Here is a 13,212-nt window from a genome sequence, read left to right on the forward strand (position 1 = left end):
GGGTGCAAAGGAGTTTGTAGAAATGTGATCTTTTGATGCCTCTATCCTTATTTTGGGAGGTACAGGATAAAGTCACCTAAACTGGTCACACCTGAAGGAAAGGGTGAGATCAGCTAGCACGTGGTAGGGATGAGGCTCATTTGTTTCCAAATGGGATCAAGGGCTTCAAATATCTTCACTGATTTCTAACTTTTTTTATCCTGAAGTAGGAAGAATGAAGAAAACCACATAGACACATTGGGTTCCAGGAAACATTGCGAAATGTTTTAGATGTTTCAAAGCTTACCCCACCAAAAGATCTGCTTTTTCAAAAGCCATTTGTAAATCTTGGGCAACGCTGACGTTTGCGTGGTGTGCCTTGATTTTGGGTTCCCTGATCAATTTTTTCTCCTTTTGAGCAGAGAACTTGATGACTTGTACATTAGCAACTAGAAACATATTTAATACATTATTAAACTATGACTCAATACTGGCAATGCCCCCCCCCAAATATTTGTTTCTACTATAGACAGATTTTGCTGGCCAATTCTATAGAATCTTACCTGGTATTATAGTCCATGAAAGTTTTTAGTTTTGGTTTTTTGTGGCATGGTCTCATGTAGTCCAGGCTGGCTTCAAAGTCACTATGTTGCAGAGGATAGCCCTTAACTCCTGATCCTCTTGCTGATAGCCTCTCAAATTCTGGAATTCTAGGTCTATATCTCCATGCCTGGCTTAGCCCAGGAATTTGGATATGCTTCTCGTTAGCAGATATTATCTAGCCTCTTCTAAAGCACAAGGTTCTGTTCATATTATTATTTCCTTTCTTCAATAAGTTTGTTAACTCTTTAGGTTCTGATGCATCCAATACTGTCACAGTAGAAGCTTCAGCTGACTCACCTCACTGGGACATGTCCAGGCTTGACTGTATATGCATGGAAGAAGCCTAGAAACAGCTTTGAAATAAAAGATCCTCACATCATTCTTCTCTTATATATTATTGTATATACTATATATGTATATTATATACAATATAATATTATATATATTTGTCTGGTTATAAGTAGTTGAGTAGCCCAAGGGCTGTAAGTAAATGTAGAAGGTCTTCTGCTTAGCAATGAGAACCAAGCTTGCTTATCAGCAAGGGTAGGTTAGCTAAAGAAGTATAAATTAAGAAAGCAGTGTAAATCTGGGCGGGGCTAGCTGTAACTAGACGTTTCTCTCCTGCCTGCCAGTTCACAAACACTCTGAGGCTTAATATTAATTATAAATATTTGTCCAATGGCTCAGGCTTTTACTAGCTGGCTTTTACAACTTAAATTAACTCATTTCTATTCATCTGTGTATGGACACGAAGCCTGTGGCTCATTACGTCACATCTTGCTTCTGTCATCTCCCTGGCCCTGCCTTCTTTATCCCTGTATCTTCGCTTGGATTTCCCACCTGGCTATATTATATTCTGCCTGGCTATTGGCCAAATCAGCTTCTTTGTTAACCAATGGTAATAAAGCATATTCATGGCCAAAGAGAGACATCCCACATTAGCTAATCTCAGGTCACTAATGTGGCTGGAGAGATGGTTCAGAGATCCAGAGCTCTTTCAGAGGTCCAGAGTTCAATTCCCAGGACCACGTGCTGGCTCACAACCATCTATAATCAGACGCAATGTTCTCTTTTGGCCTGCAGGCAAACATGCAGACAGAATACTGTATACATATTTATAATGCATTTTTTTTTAAAAGATCCACCTGGACATGCCGGTGATAATATCAAGTTTCAGTTGGTACAGTTATGGTGCAGGGAATTCACACAGCCTCCTAAGAAATATGTAGGTGCATAAAACCTTCCACTGTGTATCCCTTGGGGAACGTTAGTTGTGCTTTCACCTTCGAGATTCAGGGTGTCAGCATTAGAAGTGCAGCTCCTGGCAGGGCATGCGGGCTATGAGTCTAAGCACCGGGGTTTCACTGACTCAAGAAAGCAAGATGCTGTCCTTCGGGTTACTAGGAACAGAGCATGAGGTGATAAAGAACCAGGACCTACAGGTTAGACATGGGGAACCGTCTGAGCATGGGCGCGGGACGCAGACATGGTGTAGGAATCCAGCTTTCAGAGGCGGGTGTTGTCATCCAAGTTAGACAGTGTTTGGAGCTAAGCCGCATGCCAGGGCAGGTGGCCACCCCCTGTAACAGGCTACCTTTGTAGCCACTGAATCCCGGTGAGTGGTCCTGGAAAGGGGAGGGGGAGACAAGAGAGCCTCTGCATCAGTCTGATGTGAAAGGCCAACAAGCATACAGAAACCCTGGGGAAGCTCAGGCTCCTCTCTGCTGAGGGCCAGAGTTGAAAATGTGGGCTTTAATGATTTCAGCTTAAACAAGCTCTGAGCCAAACTAAAGATGTGGTCAACACCACACACACACACACACACACACACACCACCACCACCACCACACACACACACATACCACAAACACACACACATACCACCACCACACAAACACAGACACACACACCACACACACACACCACACATACCACCACCACAAACACACAAACATACCACCACCACACAAACACAGACACACACACCACACCACCACAACACAGACACACACATATACACACACACCACACCACACACACACACACACCACACACACCACACACACAAACACACACACACACACATACTACCACCACACAAACACAGACACACACACCACAAACACACACCACACACACACACCACACACACCACAAACACACACACATACCACCACCACAAACACACAAACATACCACCACCACACAAACACAGACACACACACCACACCACCACAACACAGACACACACATATACACACACACCACACCACACACACACACACCACACACACATGCCACCACACACATACACACACACCACACACATGCGCACACACACACACACCACCACCACACAGACAACACACACATACACACACCACACACACCACACACACACACCACACACACACACACACACACAGGTGTGTGCGCTATAGAAAGCTTCTTGACTCCTCATATTATATGAGGCTGTGTTATACAATGATGTTATTGCGCTGCCTTTCAGGGCTGGCTTGAAGGCTGTGTGAGTCTGCTCAGAAACGGGGCCAAGCACAACATCCCAGATAAAAATGGCCGCCTGCCACTGCACGCTGCCACTGCGGAGCCCGATGTGAGGTAAGCAACCCATAATACGCCAGATGGAAAAGACCCAGCTTGCATGAGAACAGCATGGAATCCATCCCTCTGTGGCTGTTAAAAATGAAACTTACCATTTTTGCAGACAGGACCTCAACACAATGTTCTAGAGTAGTCATGAGTTCCAATATCACTCCCTTCTTACTTCAGTGACAGCCTCTCCTCACAGTCTTTTATTTTAGAAGAAAGGCTACCTGTTAACTATTATTGGAACTTCATTATGAAGCAAGCAGAAATTTAGTCCCTAACAATGCCACAGTGAGCAAGGCAGTCTCTGATGTCCCAGAGCAGACACTGTTGTGAAGGAACCGAGTGGCTCACCAGTGAACAAAGGAACAAGATACTTTCCAATAGTGACAAGTGCGTGGCAGACACCCAGACAAGCTAAAGCAGCCATGCCGTGCATGCGTGGCAGAGAGGTGAATGCCCCAATGGAGTGTGCTGCTGGATTTGAAGAGGACCGGAGCCTGAGGCAGAAGTCCGGGGCATGGAAGGAAAACCAGCAAGGTAACACACATGGGCTCGTGTGAAGAGAGCTACCCAAAGGAAGCCAATGATCGAGGAGGCCACCATTTGCTGAGATTGAGAAACCAAGAGGAAAAACTCCCCAGTCCAGTGAGCTCATTCCTCGCTGTCAGATTGGCCGCTGTCTCCATCGTTTTGAAAGCTCCTACAGCAAAGCTGGTGATAATGTTCCCAACCCCAGGCCCTGGCCTGCAGCATGGGGGGGGGTGTGCCTCGCCCTCAGCACCCAGAGCCTGAAGGAAGACCTGACTGATGCTCTGTGGGTCTGAAGACGGGGAAACATCCTCCAGGCAGGAAGATGACAGGATCTCTTCATTCCAGTCACTTTTATAGAAAGTAAAAGGCTTGGAAAATCCCAGGACTATCCCTGAGGCTCGCCACTTAACTACCTTGGACTACGTCCAGAAATAACAGAATTTACCCAAAGCCGGATAAAGCAAGCAAAGTTAGAGATGAAAGTGCCAGCCCAGACCAGCAATTATCAGTAAATACCATAGGTAAGGGTGTGGTCTGTTTTCAGAAGAAACGGGAAGGGGAGGAGGAGGGGAGAGGGGGCAGAGGGGAGGGAGGGCAGCAGAAGACATTTGTTTTTAGACAACTCCCGCAAATATTTAGCCACAAAAGTAAACTGTTTCTGCAAGAGTGACCTTGAGAAAATAAGTTTTGAAAACATACCTTCTAAGAATTATTCTGCCTTGATTACTGAACAGTAACTGACTTTATCTGTTCCTCCTGAGTAATTTTAAAAGCTACTTATTCTGAAAGATAAATGCCTGCTTAAGTGGTGGTAATTATAGGTGTTGTAGCCAGTAAAACCCAAAGCTAGAATGTTTCACATCCAAGTTTTGGTTCTCAGACCTATCAGTCCCAATGTGGGGGTTACTAAGTGATGGCTGTCTCCCCTCCACATGGTGATTCAGGGACCCGAGCATCTCCCATCTCGTAACTCCCATCCTGAATGACCACAGAATGTCCCTCACTTGGCCTGGTAATGGGCAAAGAGGAGCAAAGCGAGCCTTGTCCATTCATACAGAACCTCAGGCAAGCATCACTGTTCACCTTTGTCCTCTTCCCATTAACAAGAAGTAGTCATTTGTGCAGGCTTGAACAGCACGAACTGCAGGAAACACTGTCCCCGACAGACTCCGTCCACCATTGGTGATTCCAATCCATGAACTGGGAACTCAGATTTGGATGAGAAGTTCTCTCTGCCATCGCCCTCTACACCTGAGGTGTGAATTAAGTCTTTTCAATCAAAATTACATGGATTAGTTAGGTTCAACCTCTGAAATGATTAGTAGAAAAACCAAAACAAATTTATGCCCTCTTCCATGGACTTTTTCTTTTCCTTTCTTCTTTCCCTTTCTTCCTTCCTTCCTTTCTGCATCCCTCTCTCCCCCCCTTCTCTCCCTTCCTTCCTTTCTTTCTTTCTTTCTTGTTTGGTTGGTTTTTGGTTTTTTTTTCAAGACATGGTTTCTCTGTGTAGCTGTGACTGTCCTGGAAATCATTTTATAGACCAGGCTGCTCTTGAACTCAGAGATTCGCCAGCCTCTACCATACCAGCAGGCCCAAGTGCTGGGATGAAAGGTGTGAGCCACCACGGCCCACTCTGTGGACTTATACTATATATAGCCATGTCTCTGGACACTCTCGGATCTATCCCACGTAGATGGAACTTTGAAAGCAAAGAGTTGAGGCTTCCTCGTCTCTGGATATTATACCTAATGACCTAGCCAACATCCGCCAGTGAGCTGAATCCAGAAAAGTTAACAACCTTCTGTGTGTCAAATGTAACAGCTTTCTTCTTGGAAATGGATAGATGATAGGGAATGGTAAAGCCCTGCTTTAGTTAAATGCTACTCAACTAATGAAAGCTGAAGCTGTGACAAACTATTTTGAAAGCAATATTTTGTTAGTGAATCTTCTTCAAAATGGATTAGGTCAAATGCCTTGCAACCCATAGACAATAAAGAAGTTAGTGGAATTACCTGCAGACTCTCTGGGAAGCAGCTCGTCCTAAAGGCTTCCTCCTGGGAATGAACTGATAAATAATAATGATGATAATGTATTTTACAGTTGTCTTATGAGAATTCATGGCACAGTTTCATCTGCATTAGCAGATGGTTAGCATTTGAAGAAGCTAACCAAGTCATGTTTTGTAACAGCATTAGGCCAAACCTGGTTTGAGCATCAGCATACTCTTGCTTTCTGAAGAAGGCAGACTGTCTTAGTTAGGGTTTCTGTTGCTGTGAAGAGACACCGGGCCACAGCAACCCTTATAAAGGAAACATTTAATCGGGTTGCTAGCTTAGGTGTTCTGCGTTCAGCCCATTATCCTCATGACAGTGTGCAGGCAGACATGGTGCTGGCTACATCTTGACGTAACCTGAGCAAAGCTTAAGTAAAAGAGACCTCAAAGCCTGCACACAGTGACACTCTTCCTTCAACAAGGCCACACCTCCCAGTAACGTCACTCTCTGTGAGCTGATGGGGACTAGGACTAATTAGCCTACCATACAGACTTCGTCTGGCTTTATAGGCAACCACACTGAGAACAGAGAGTCTCTCCCATTCGGCACATGAGCCTAGTTTCTTAAATGAACACAACCTTTAAAAAAACGTATTTATTTACTTTGTGTGTGCACGCATGTATGGGTGCACAGCATGGCATACACGTGAAGTCAGAGGGTAACGTACAGAAGTTAGTTCTCCCCTTCACCCACATGAGTTCAAACTTAGGATCAAACTTAGGTCCTCGGACGTGCAGGAAAGCGTGTGTACCCACTGAGTGAGCATCTCACCAGGCCATCCATGGGTATAACCTTAGACCGGTTAAGCAAACATTTAGGTCTGAATTAAACCAATAGCAAATAATGACAATGATGAGGAGGAGGCAGGTAATGTTCATTGACGAGGAGGAGGATGGTATTGCCTTTTGTTTTTCGAGACAGCATTTCTCTGTGTAGCTCTGTCCTGGAACTGGCTCTGTAGGTCAGGCTGGCCTTGAACTTAGAGATCCCCTGCCTCTGCCTCCAGAGTGCCGGGACTAAAGGTGTGCACCACCACCCAGTGGATATTAGTTATTATCAGTAATGCTCTGAACAAGATTCTTGGTGTTTTCTAGGTCTTGAACCATCTAACACACCACTTTTCTAGACAATGTGTAAAACTTTTACCCCCACTTCACAGAAGAGAAACTGAGGCAAATGGAAGCTGACTAACTAACGCACACATGAAGGAAACCTGCCTGATGGGTCTGCTGTCTTCCCCAGAGCCACTGTTGCGGGCCTTGCAGAGTTTATTGCAATGGTCACGTTTTTATCAATAAGCCCTTGGCCTGTGCTGCCAGGCCTTATGAGAAACAGCCTTTCAAAACTCACTGGCTCATGATCAGGTCATATTTTATTCATTACAACATCTTTTAAAATCCTATATACGAAACCACGGGGGGGGGGGGAGGGGGAACTTTCACTAAAGGGAGGGATTACTCTGCTTCTCCAGAGAAAATAGTGGAATTCAAATTATAGGAACACCATGGTTTATGAACCTGGGCTTCACTCTCCGTGCTTAGAAAATTCAAAACTCAGTTTGGAACCCAGACATACACACAGGACTGTACATATGTCTTCCATCTTCTGCCCTGTTTTCTCTAGCTAATTTTTTCACTCACCTTGTTTTTATTTGTGAACCAAAACTCACTCACAATCCTCGTTGGGTTGAATGAGGTCGAGCGTGGCTGGGCGTTGAACCAAACTTGAATCCGGCCTTATCTGACCAGCCACTTCGTCTTGAATAAGTTACTATGTGAAGGCCCAATGTGGCTCTTTTCTAGAAAGTAAATGGAATCCAATCCTTCCCTTATTAAGAAGGTCGGCAGAAATAGAGGAAAACACATTGAAGCCACTGAGTGCAGTACCTAATGCGCTCTGCTCTGAAAGCGCGGATGCTGAGTGGGATATTAATGGCGATAGGAGGAAGTAGATGAACATGAATACAACGTGCTGGCATTAAAGAGTAGGCCCCACCTTCTGCCACCCGCCGGCTCCCACCGTGGCGCACACGGCTATTTGTGCACACAGCCCTGTGGCAGCATACAATACCCATTTGTTGCAAAGGATGCTGGGCTAGGAACACTCATTCCCCTTTGTGTAGACGCTGTTGGGCTTCAGAATCTCAAGCCATTCAGTTCCCCCAGAAGCTCCCTGTGCAGCCTTCGTGAGCACAGGGCCATCTGTATTTTCTCCATATTAGTCAGCAGAACAAACAGCCACCTGGGGACCTTGTGAAAATATGTTTACACTGGCTTAAAAATCTGCTGACGCTCAGGTTTCCAAACATCGAGTCCCTCCCATGTGACACTCACTGGAGGCTATTGAGAGGGAAGCTTCAGACTGAAGTTGGCTTCAAACAGTCCAGAGGGATGCTCACTCCGCCCTCAGCTAAGGCCCAGGGAAGAGGGGGCTGGAGCAGACACTGGATAATTGATTTGCACATTAGAACACAAAAGAGCCCAGGCTTCATCCCTCAAGCCCTGTGCCTGCTCCGAGCTCTCTGCCTCTCAGGAGGTCCAGGTTTTCTCCATTTCAGTGCCCCCAGCCTTTGGCCGGGACATGCCGAGGGTGCCAGAGTGAGAAGGGGGACAGGATCATTAGGACAAAGTCGCAAAGACACGGAGTTGTGTGGGTAGAGCCCTGTACAGTCCTGAAAGGCAATTGGCAATTTCCTCTGAAAGCAGCCACTGGGCTCTCTAAAGGGCTTCATGGTCTCCGTGGTAACAGAAAGATTTCCCCCTTTTTTCTGTGGTTTCCCTTGCCAAGGCTCCAGCAGTTCCACACCCTTTCATTGCCCTTGACTTCAGCCAGAGGGTTTCCTGGCTCTGAGTTACTAACGCTCTGACCTGGGTGCATATGTCATTATACCAGAGTCTTGCATCCAGATATCATTAGGGCACGAAGGGGAGATGGCTGGCTTGGGCTGGGAGCCTGTGGGGTCAGCAAAGGAGAAGAGATTACAGAAGCAAGCCATCCTGTGTTGTCTCTTGCTGATCCCTGCTGCCACCAGAATTACCAGAAGGTGATCAGGAAAGACCCAGAAAAGGCAAGACCCAGCAAGGTTTTTAAAAATGAACCATTACAGAGGAGTTGGGAATAGGGACATGAAAGCTATCCTACCTGCTTCGTAAGCATTGCCTCCACTAAAAATTATAGCAAGTCTTTAGGAATAAGAAGGTACCCATTTCACAGACAAGAAAATGAGCTCCTTAGAGTGTTGTAACCCTGTCAAGGCCCCTGGCTAGTTGGTGAGAAGGGGGGATTGTAACAGCATGTGTGTTCTCATTACTCAATCGTGGCCCTGGGTGAGGGAAGGCACCTCCTGGGGATCCCTGTTTGCTGGAACCTGGTGTGTAGAGATCTGGAGCTGTTGCTCTGAGATCTGGGGGCAGTTTGAGCAGGTTCCCGGGGGATGGCTGATGGGATGTTTCTGGCCATAGCATCACACTGGAGAGGCTCTAGGAGAATAAAACTGGGGCCAGCAAGAGATCCAGAGCCGAGATAGATGGGGACTGAGCCACAGTCCATCCACACCACGGAACAGCAGGGTCACTGTTAGTGTTCAGGCATCTGTGCTGACCTGTCCTTGGGGTTCCGACAGGATACGTCCTCAGCTGCAGCCACTAAGAGCACCCCCTGTGCACATTTGCTACACTCCCTTTTAAAAAGGCCCCTCCCACCTCCCATCCCTCTCTCCCTCTCTCCCTCTCTCTCTCCCTCTCCCTCTCTCTCTCTCTCTCTCTCTTTCCTCACCCTTGTCCCCAGAAACTACATAGTGACCATCTAGTCTCCAGTTCAGGCTGAACCTCAGAAACACTGGCAGGGGTTGGGGGTGGGGTGGGGGACGACACACAGGACTCTCCGTTTGAATATCTGTGTCCAGTAATGAAAACCCCTGAATCTTGAAGGCTTCAAATTCAAAAAGTTAGATAGCACAGATTGATCCATTAGACAGAGAAAACAGGAGATTACAAAAGGTAGCAACTGAGGAAAATCCAGTGAGAGCAAGAGACAGAGGTCTCTGTTCACCTAGCACAATGGCACATGCCTGTTACCCCAAGCTGAGGGAGGACGCAGAATCACAGGTTTGATGTCAGCCAACATAACCTAGGAGCTCAAAACCAGCCTGGGGGACACATGAAGACACAAAAACAAAATCAGACTCAGAAGGTCACTTGGCAGTGGGGCAAGAATTGAGCCCCGGCAGCAGCTTTTAGCTCCCCCAGAAGAAGGTGGAAAACTAGATTCAAACCCAGCCATGTCCTGTCCACAGCAAATAAGGGTTATCACATCCCCGTCCAAGCTTGCCTTGCTCCGCGTCTGTTACAGAAGCCATAGGATTGTTCTTTCTTGTTGGCAGTAATTTAATTCACAGGATTGGGAATGTCATCTAAGCCTAGGCACAATGACATCTGGATGCAGAGACTGGGAAGATGGGCTCCACCACTAAAAGGGCTTTCCACTGAGTGTGGATCCCCAGCACCAAGTAAAATCATGGCACCCCAAATCTGTACCTCAGAGACAAGACAATCGCTCACAGGCCAGCCTGGACATCAGTAAGTCCCAAGCTCAGAGAGAGACCCTGTTTCCAAAAAAGATGGAGAGCAACTCAGGGCGACACCTGGTGTCTGCCCTGTCCTACACACACACACACACACCCACCCACCCACACACACACACACACACACACACACACACACACACGAACGCACGCACGCACGCACGCATACATAAGAACACATGAACACATAGGACACACATGAACATATAGAACATGCACAGAGAAATAGGAAAACTGGATTGGGAAACAGAAATAACCAATTTCATTTTGCAAATGATTTTTACAGAAAAAAAAAAATCACTTGAAGCTCTTTGCCTGCACCGTTCTCAGCCGGCATGGTGGGAATTCATTAACCAGCACTTTCTCGAAGGTCTCCAAACATGGCTGTTTACCAGACTGGCCTGCAAAGGTGCTTTTCAGCTCTAACGACTAGGCTCCTCCAAGACCCACGGAGTACAAACCAGTTGTTTGCGGTTTAAAAACAAAAATTCCCCCTGGTGGTTCAGAGCTGGTGCCAAGGCTCAGCAATCTAGGACTAAGGATTCTAGAAATAACACTTTGTGTCTCAGCCATAGTCTACATGCTCTGTGCATGTCACCTCACTCAATGCTCACAATGAGCTGTGAGACCAGGGCTTATTACCCCAACACAGGATGCTTGGGCAGAGGTCACCTGCCTCAGAGTACAGTTCGCAGGTCTGCCATGAGAGCCCAGACAGTCTGGCTCCAGAGCTGGCCCTAGGACCAGGGCAACCACCCGCCTCTCCCTCACAGAGGGAGGTGACTTCAGCCAACCAAGCACAAGCCAGTGAAGCTGGACTTGAGTGAGAATCACTGGCCTGCCTCTCACTGAATCCTGTCATCCCTGCTCAGGTGTCCCTGTCTGTGTCACCAGTGAGCAAAGGTGTAAAACAGCAGCACCGTGCATTCAAAGTGACTGAGCTCTCCACACAGCTCTCAGGAACAGCTTTGGCTTTGGGCTACCAGCTCACAAAAAAATGACATGGAGGCTTAGTATTAATTATGAAAGATCAGACTATAGCTTAGGCTTGTTTCTAACTACCTCTTATAACTTAAATTAACCCATTTCTATTGTCTATGATGGGGGAAGTCCTTCTGTATATACGTTTCTCTTATTGGTTGATGAATAAAACACTGATTGTCCAGTAGCCAGGCAGGAAGGATAGGCAGGGCTACCATAGGAGAAGAATTGTCGGGAGAGGAAGGCAGTGAGGAGCAGCCAGAAGGTAGGATGCCTGGGCATTGTCTGGTAAGTGAAGACCACATGGAAACACTTAGATTAATAGAAATGGGTTGGTAGTTAAGAGAGAGATAGCCGACAAGAAGCCTGAGCCATTGGTCAGACAGTTTATAATTAATATAAGCCCCTGTGTGTTTACTCGGGACTAAACGACTACAGGACCAGGCGGAAAAGAAACTTGCGTTACACATTTACATGCTGTCACCTGGCTGGCGCTTTTACCTCTCCATCCAGCTAGTGATTCCCCCTTTCTTCTTCCCGGAGATCTTCCTATTTGGAAGTCCCAACCACACCTCCTGCTGCCTAGCTACTGGTCATTCAGCTCATCATTAAACCAATCACAGTGACACATCTTCACACAGCGCAAAGGAACATTCCACAACAGTGCTTGAGTTTGGCTACTGAGGTTCTACCTAGGTGACCGAAGGGGAGGCTAAAGGCTCACTGTCCTGCCTCCCCTCCGTCCCCAGCAGCACCAAGATGCCAAGAAGCTGGAGAAGACAGCGGTGTTTCTCTGTTTCCCTGCTCACGTCTTCCCGTAGCTCTTTCTCTTGGGTCAGCGGGGAGAGCCTCGTTTTATCTGGAGGCCTCCAACTGTATCTGTGCTCCGATGTCCATTCTAAGCGCCCACGACTGTCAGTGCTGTTGAGCCTCTCTTGTTCTTCCCAACAGGGTCCTCATAGCCCTGCTGCAGCAGTCCAGCCTCTGTGAAATCAACCACCAGGACACAGAGGTGAGTCGCTGTCCTCGGCCACGGGGAGGGCAGAAGGCACCCTTTGCCTACAAGCAAGCTTCTCTGCTCCTACCTTCAGGCTGAACTCTATCATCTTGGGTGTGGGCAGCTTCTACCAGGGAGAGGCTTTCTTGCATTAAGTACTTAGGCGTCAATCATGTGACTGAAATTTCCTAATTTCTCTCTGGGCATTCCCTCTCCTGTCCTCTTGAGTCCCCCAGACATAAACAGCAAGCCGTGACTCCAGATGTGTTCTTTCCATGTTCAGAGGACATGCAGACTAGTCCCAGGCCAGCATCACTAGTTAATCATAATTGCTATTTCCTTCACATTGCTAAATGTCAGCCTGGCAGACAGAAGCTTCCAAACCATCAGTCCCCACCCCTGAGCAGAGTTCTCGGTTAGACCCTGTAGTGCTGTTCCAGACCAGCTAAGGGCTTTGTTATAGCTATGTCCAGTTGTTCAAAAATGAGTACTGATTTTCATCAGTCAGTGGATTTTTATTACAATTGTCCTGAATCCAATTGAAGTGCCTGGGCTCTTAGTGGGCTCTCTGTATAAACATGTGTTCGGTTAGGTTGTGTAAGCAGTACGGTTTTTCCTCCTGCTGCCTAGTCTTGTCCCACCGTCGCGCCAGCCCCAAATAACACACAGAGACTCTATTTGATACAATGCTGTTGGCCTGCTTACTTGTTTCTTATCCGCTAGCTCTGTCTTAATTATTAACCCATTTCTATGTATTTCCACATGGTTTCCTTACCAGCGAGAGATGGCTGGCTGTTATGCTTTCTCCTGATTCTCCATCTTGACTCCTCCTTACTACTTCCTCTTTCCTCCTTGTCTCCTAGTCCCTCCTACCT

At 46.9% G+C, this 13,212-nt stretch overlaps 1 protein-coding gene across 1 annotated transcript in view; it reads left to right on the forward strand.

The window, feature by feature from the left end:
• Positions 1-13,212, forward strand: part of Ankrd55 (ankyrin repeat domain 55) — a 156,412-nt gene that overhangs the window by 26,016 nt on the left and 117,184 nt on the right. Inside the window, exons 5-6 of the mRNA XM_051183054.1 lie at positions 3,092-3,201; positions 12,292-12,352. Coding sequence (XP_051039011.1) covers positions 3,092-3,201; positions 12,292-12,352 — 171 coding nt within the window. The remainder of the gene's footprint in view (positions 1-3,091; positions 3,202-12,291; positions 12,353-13,212) is intronic.

Source organism: Phodopus roborovskii, unplaced genomic scaffold (genome assembly GCF_943737965.1).
Source record: "Phodopus roborovskii unplaced genomic scaffold, PHOROB, whole genome shotgun sequence".
In the NCBI taxonomy this organism is placed as follows: domain Eukaryota; kingdom Metazoa; phylum Chordata; class Mammalia; order Rodentia; family Cricetidae; genus Phodopus; species Phodopus roborovskii.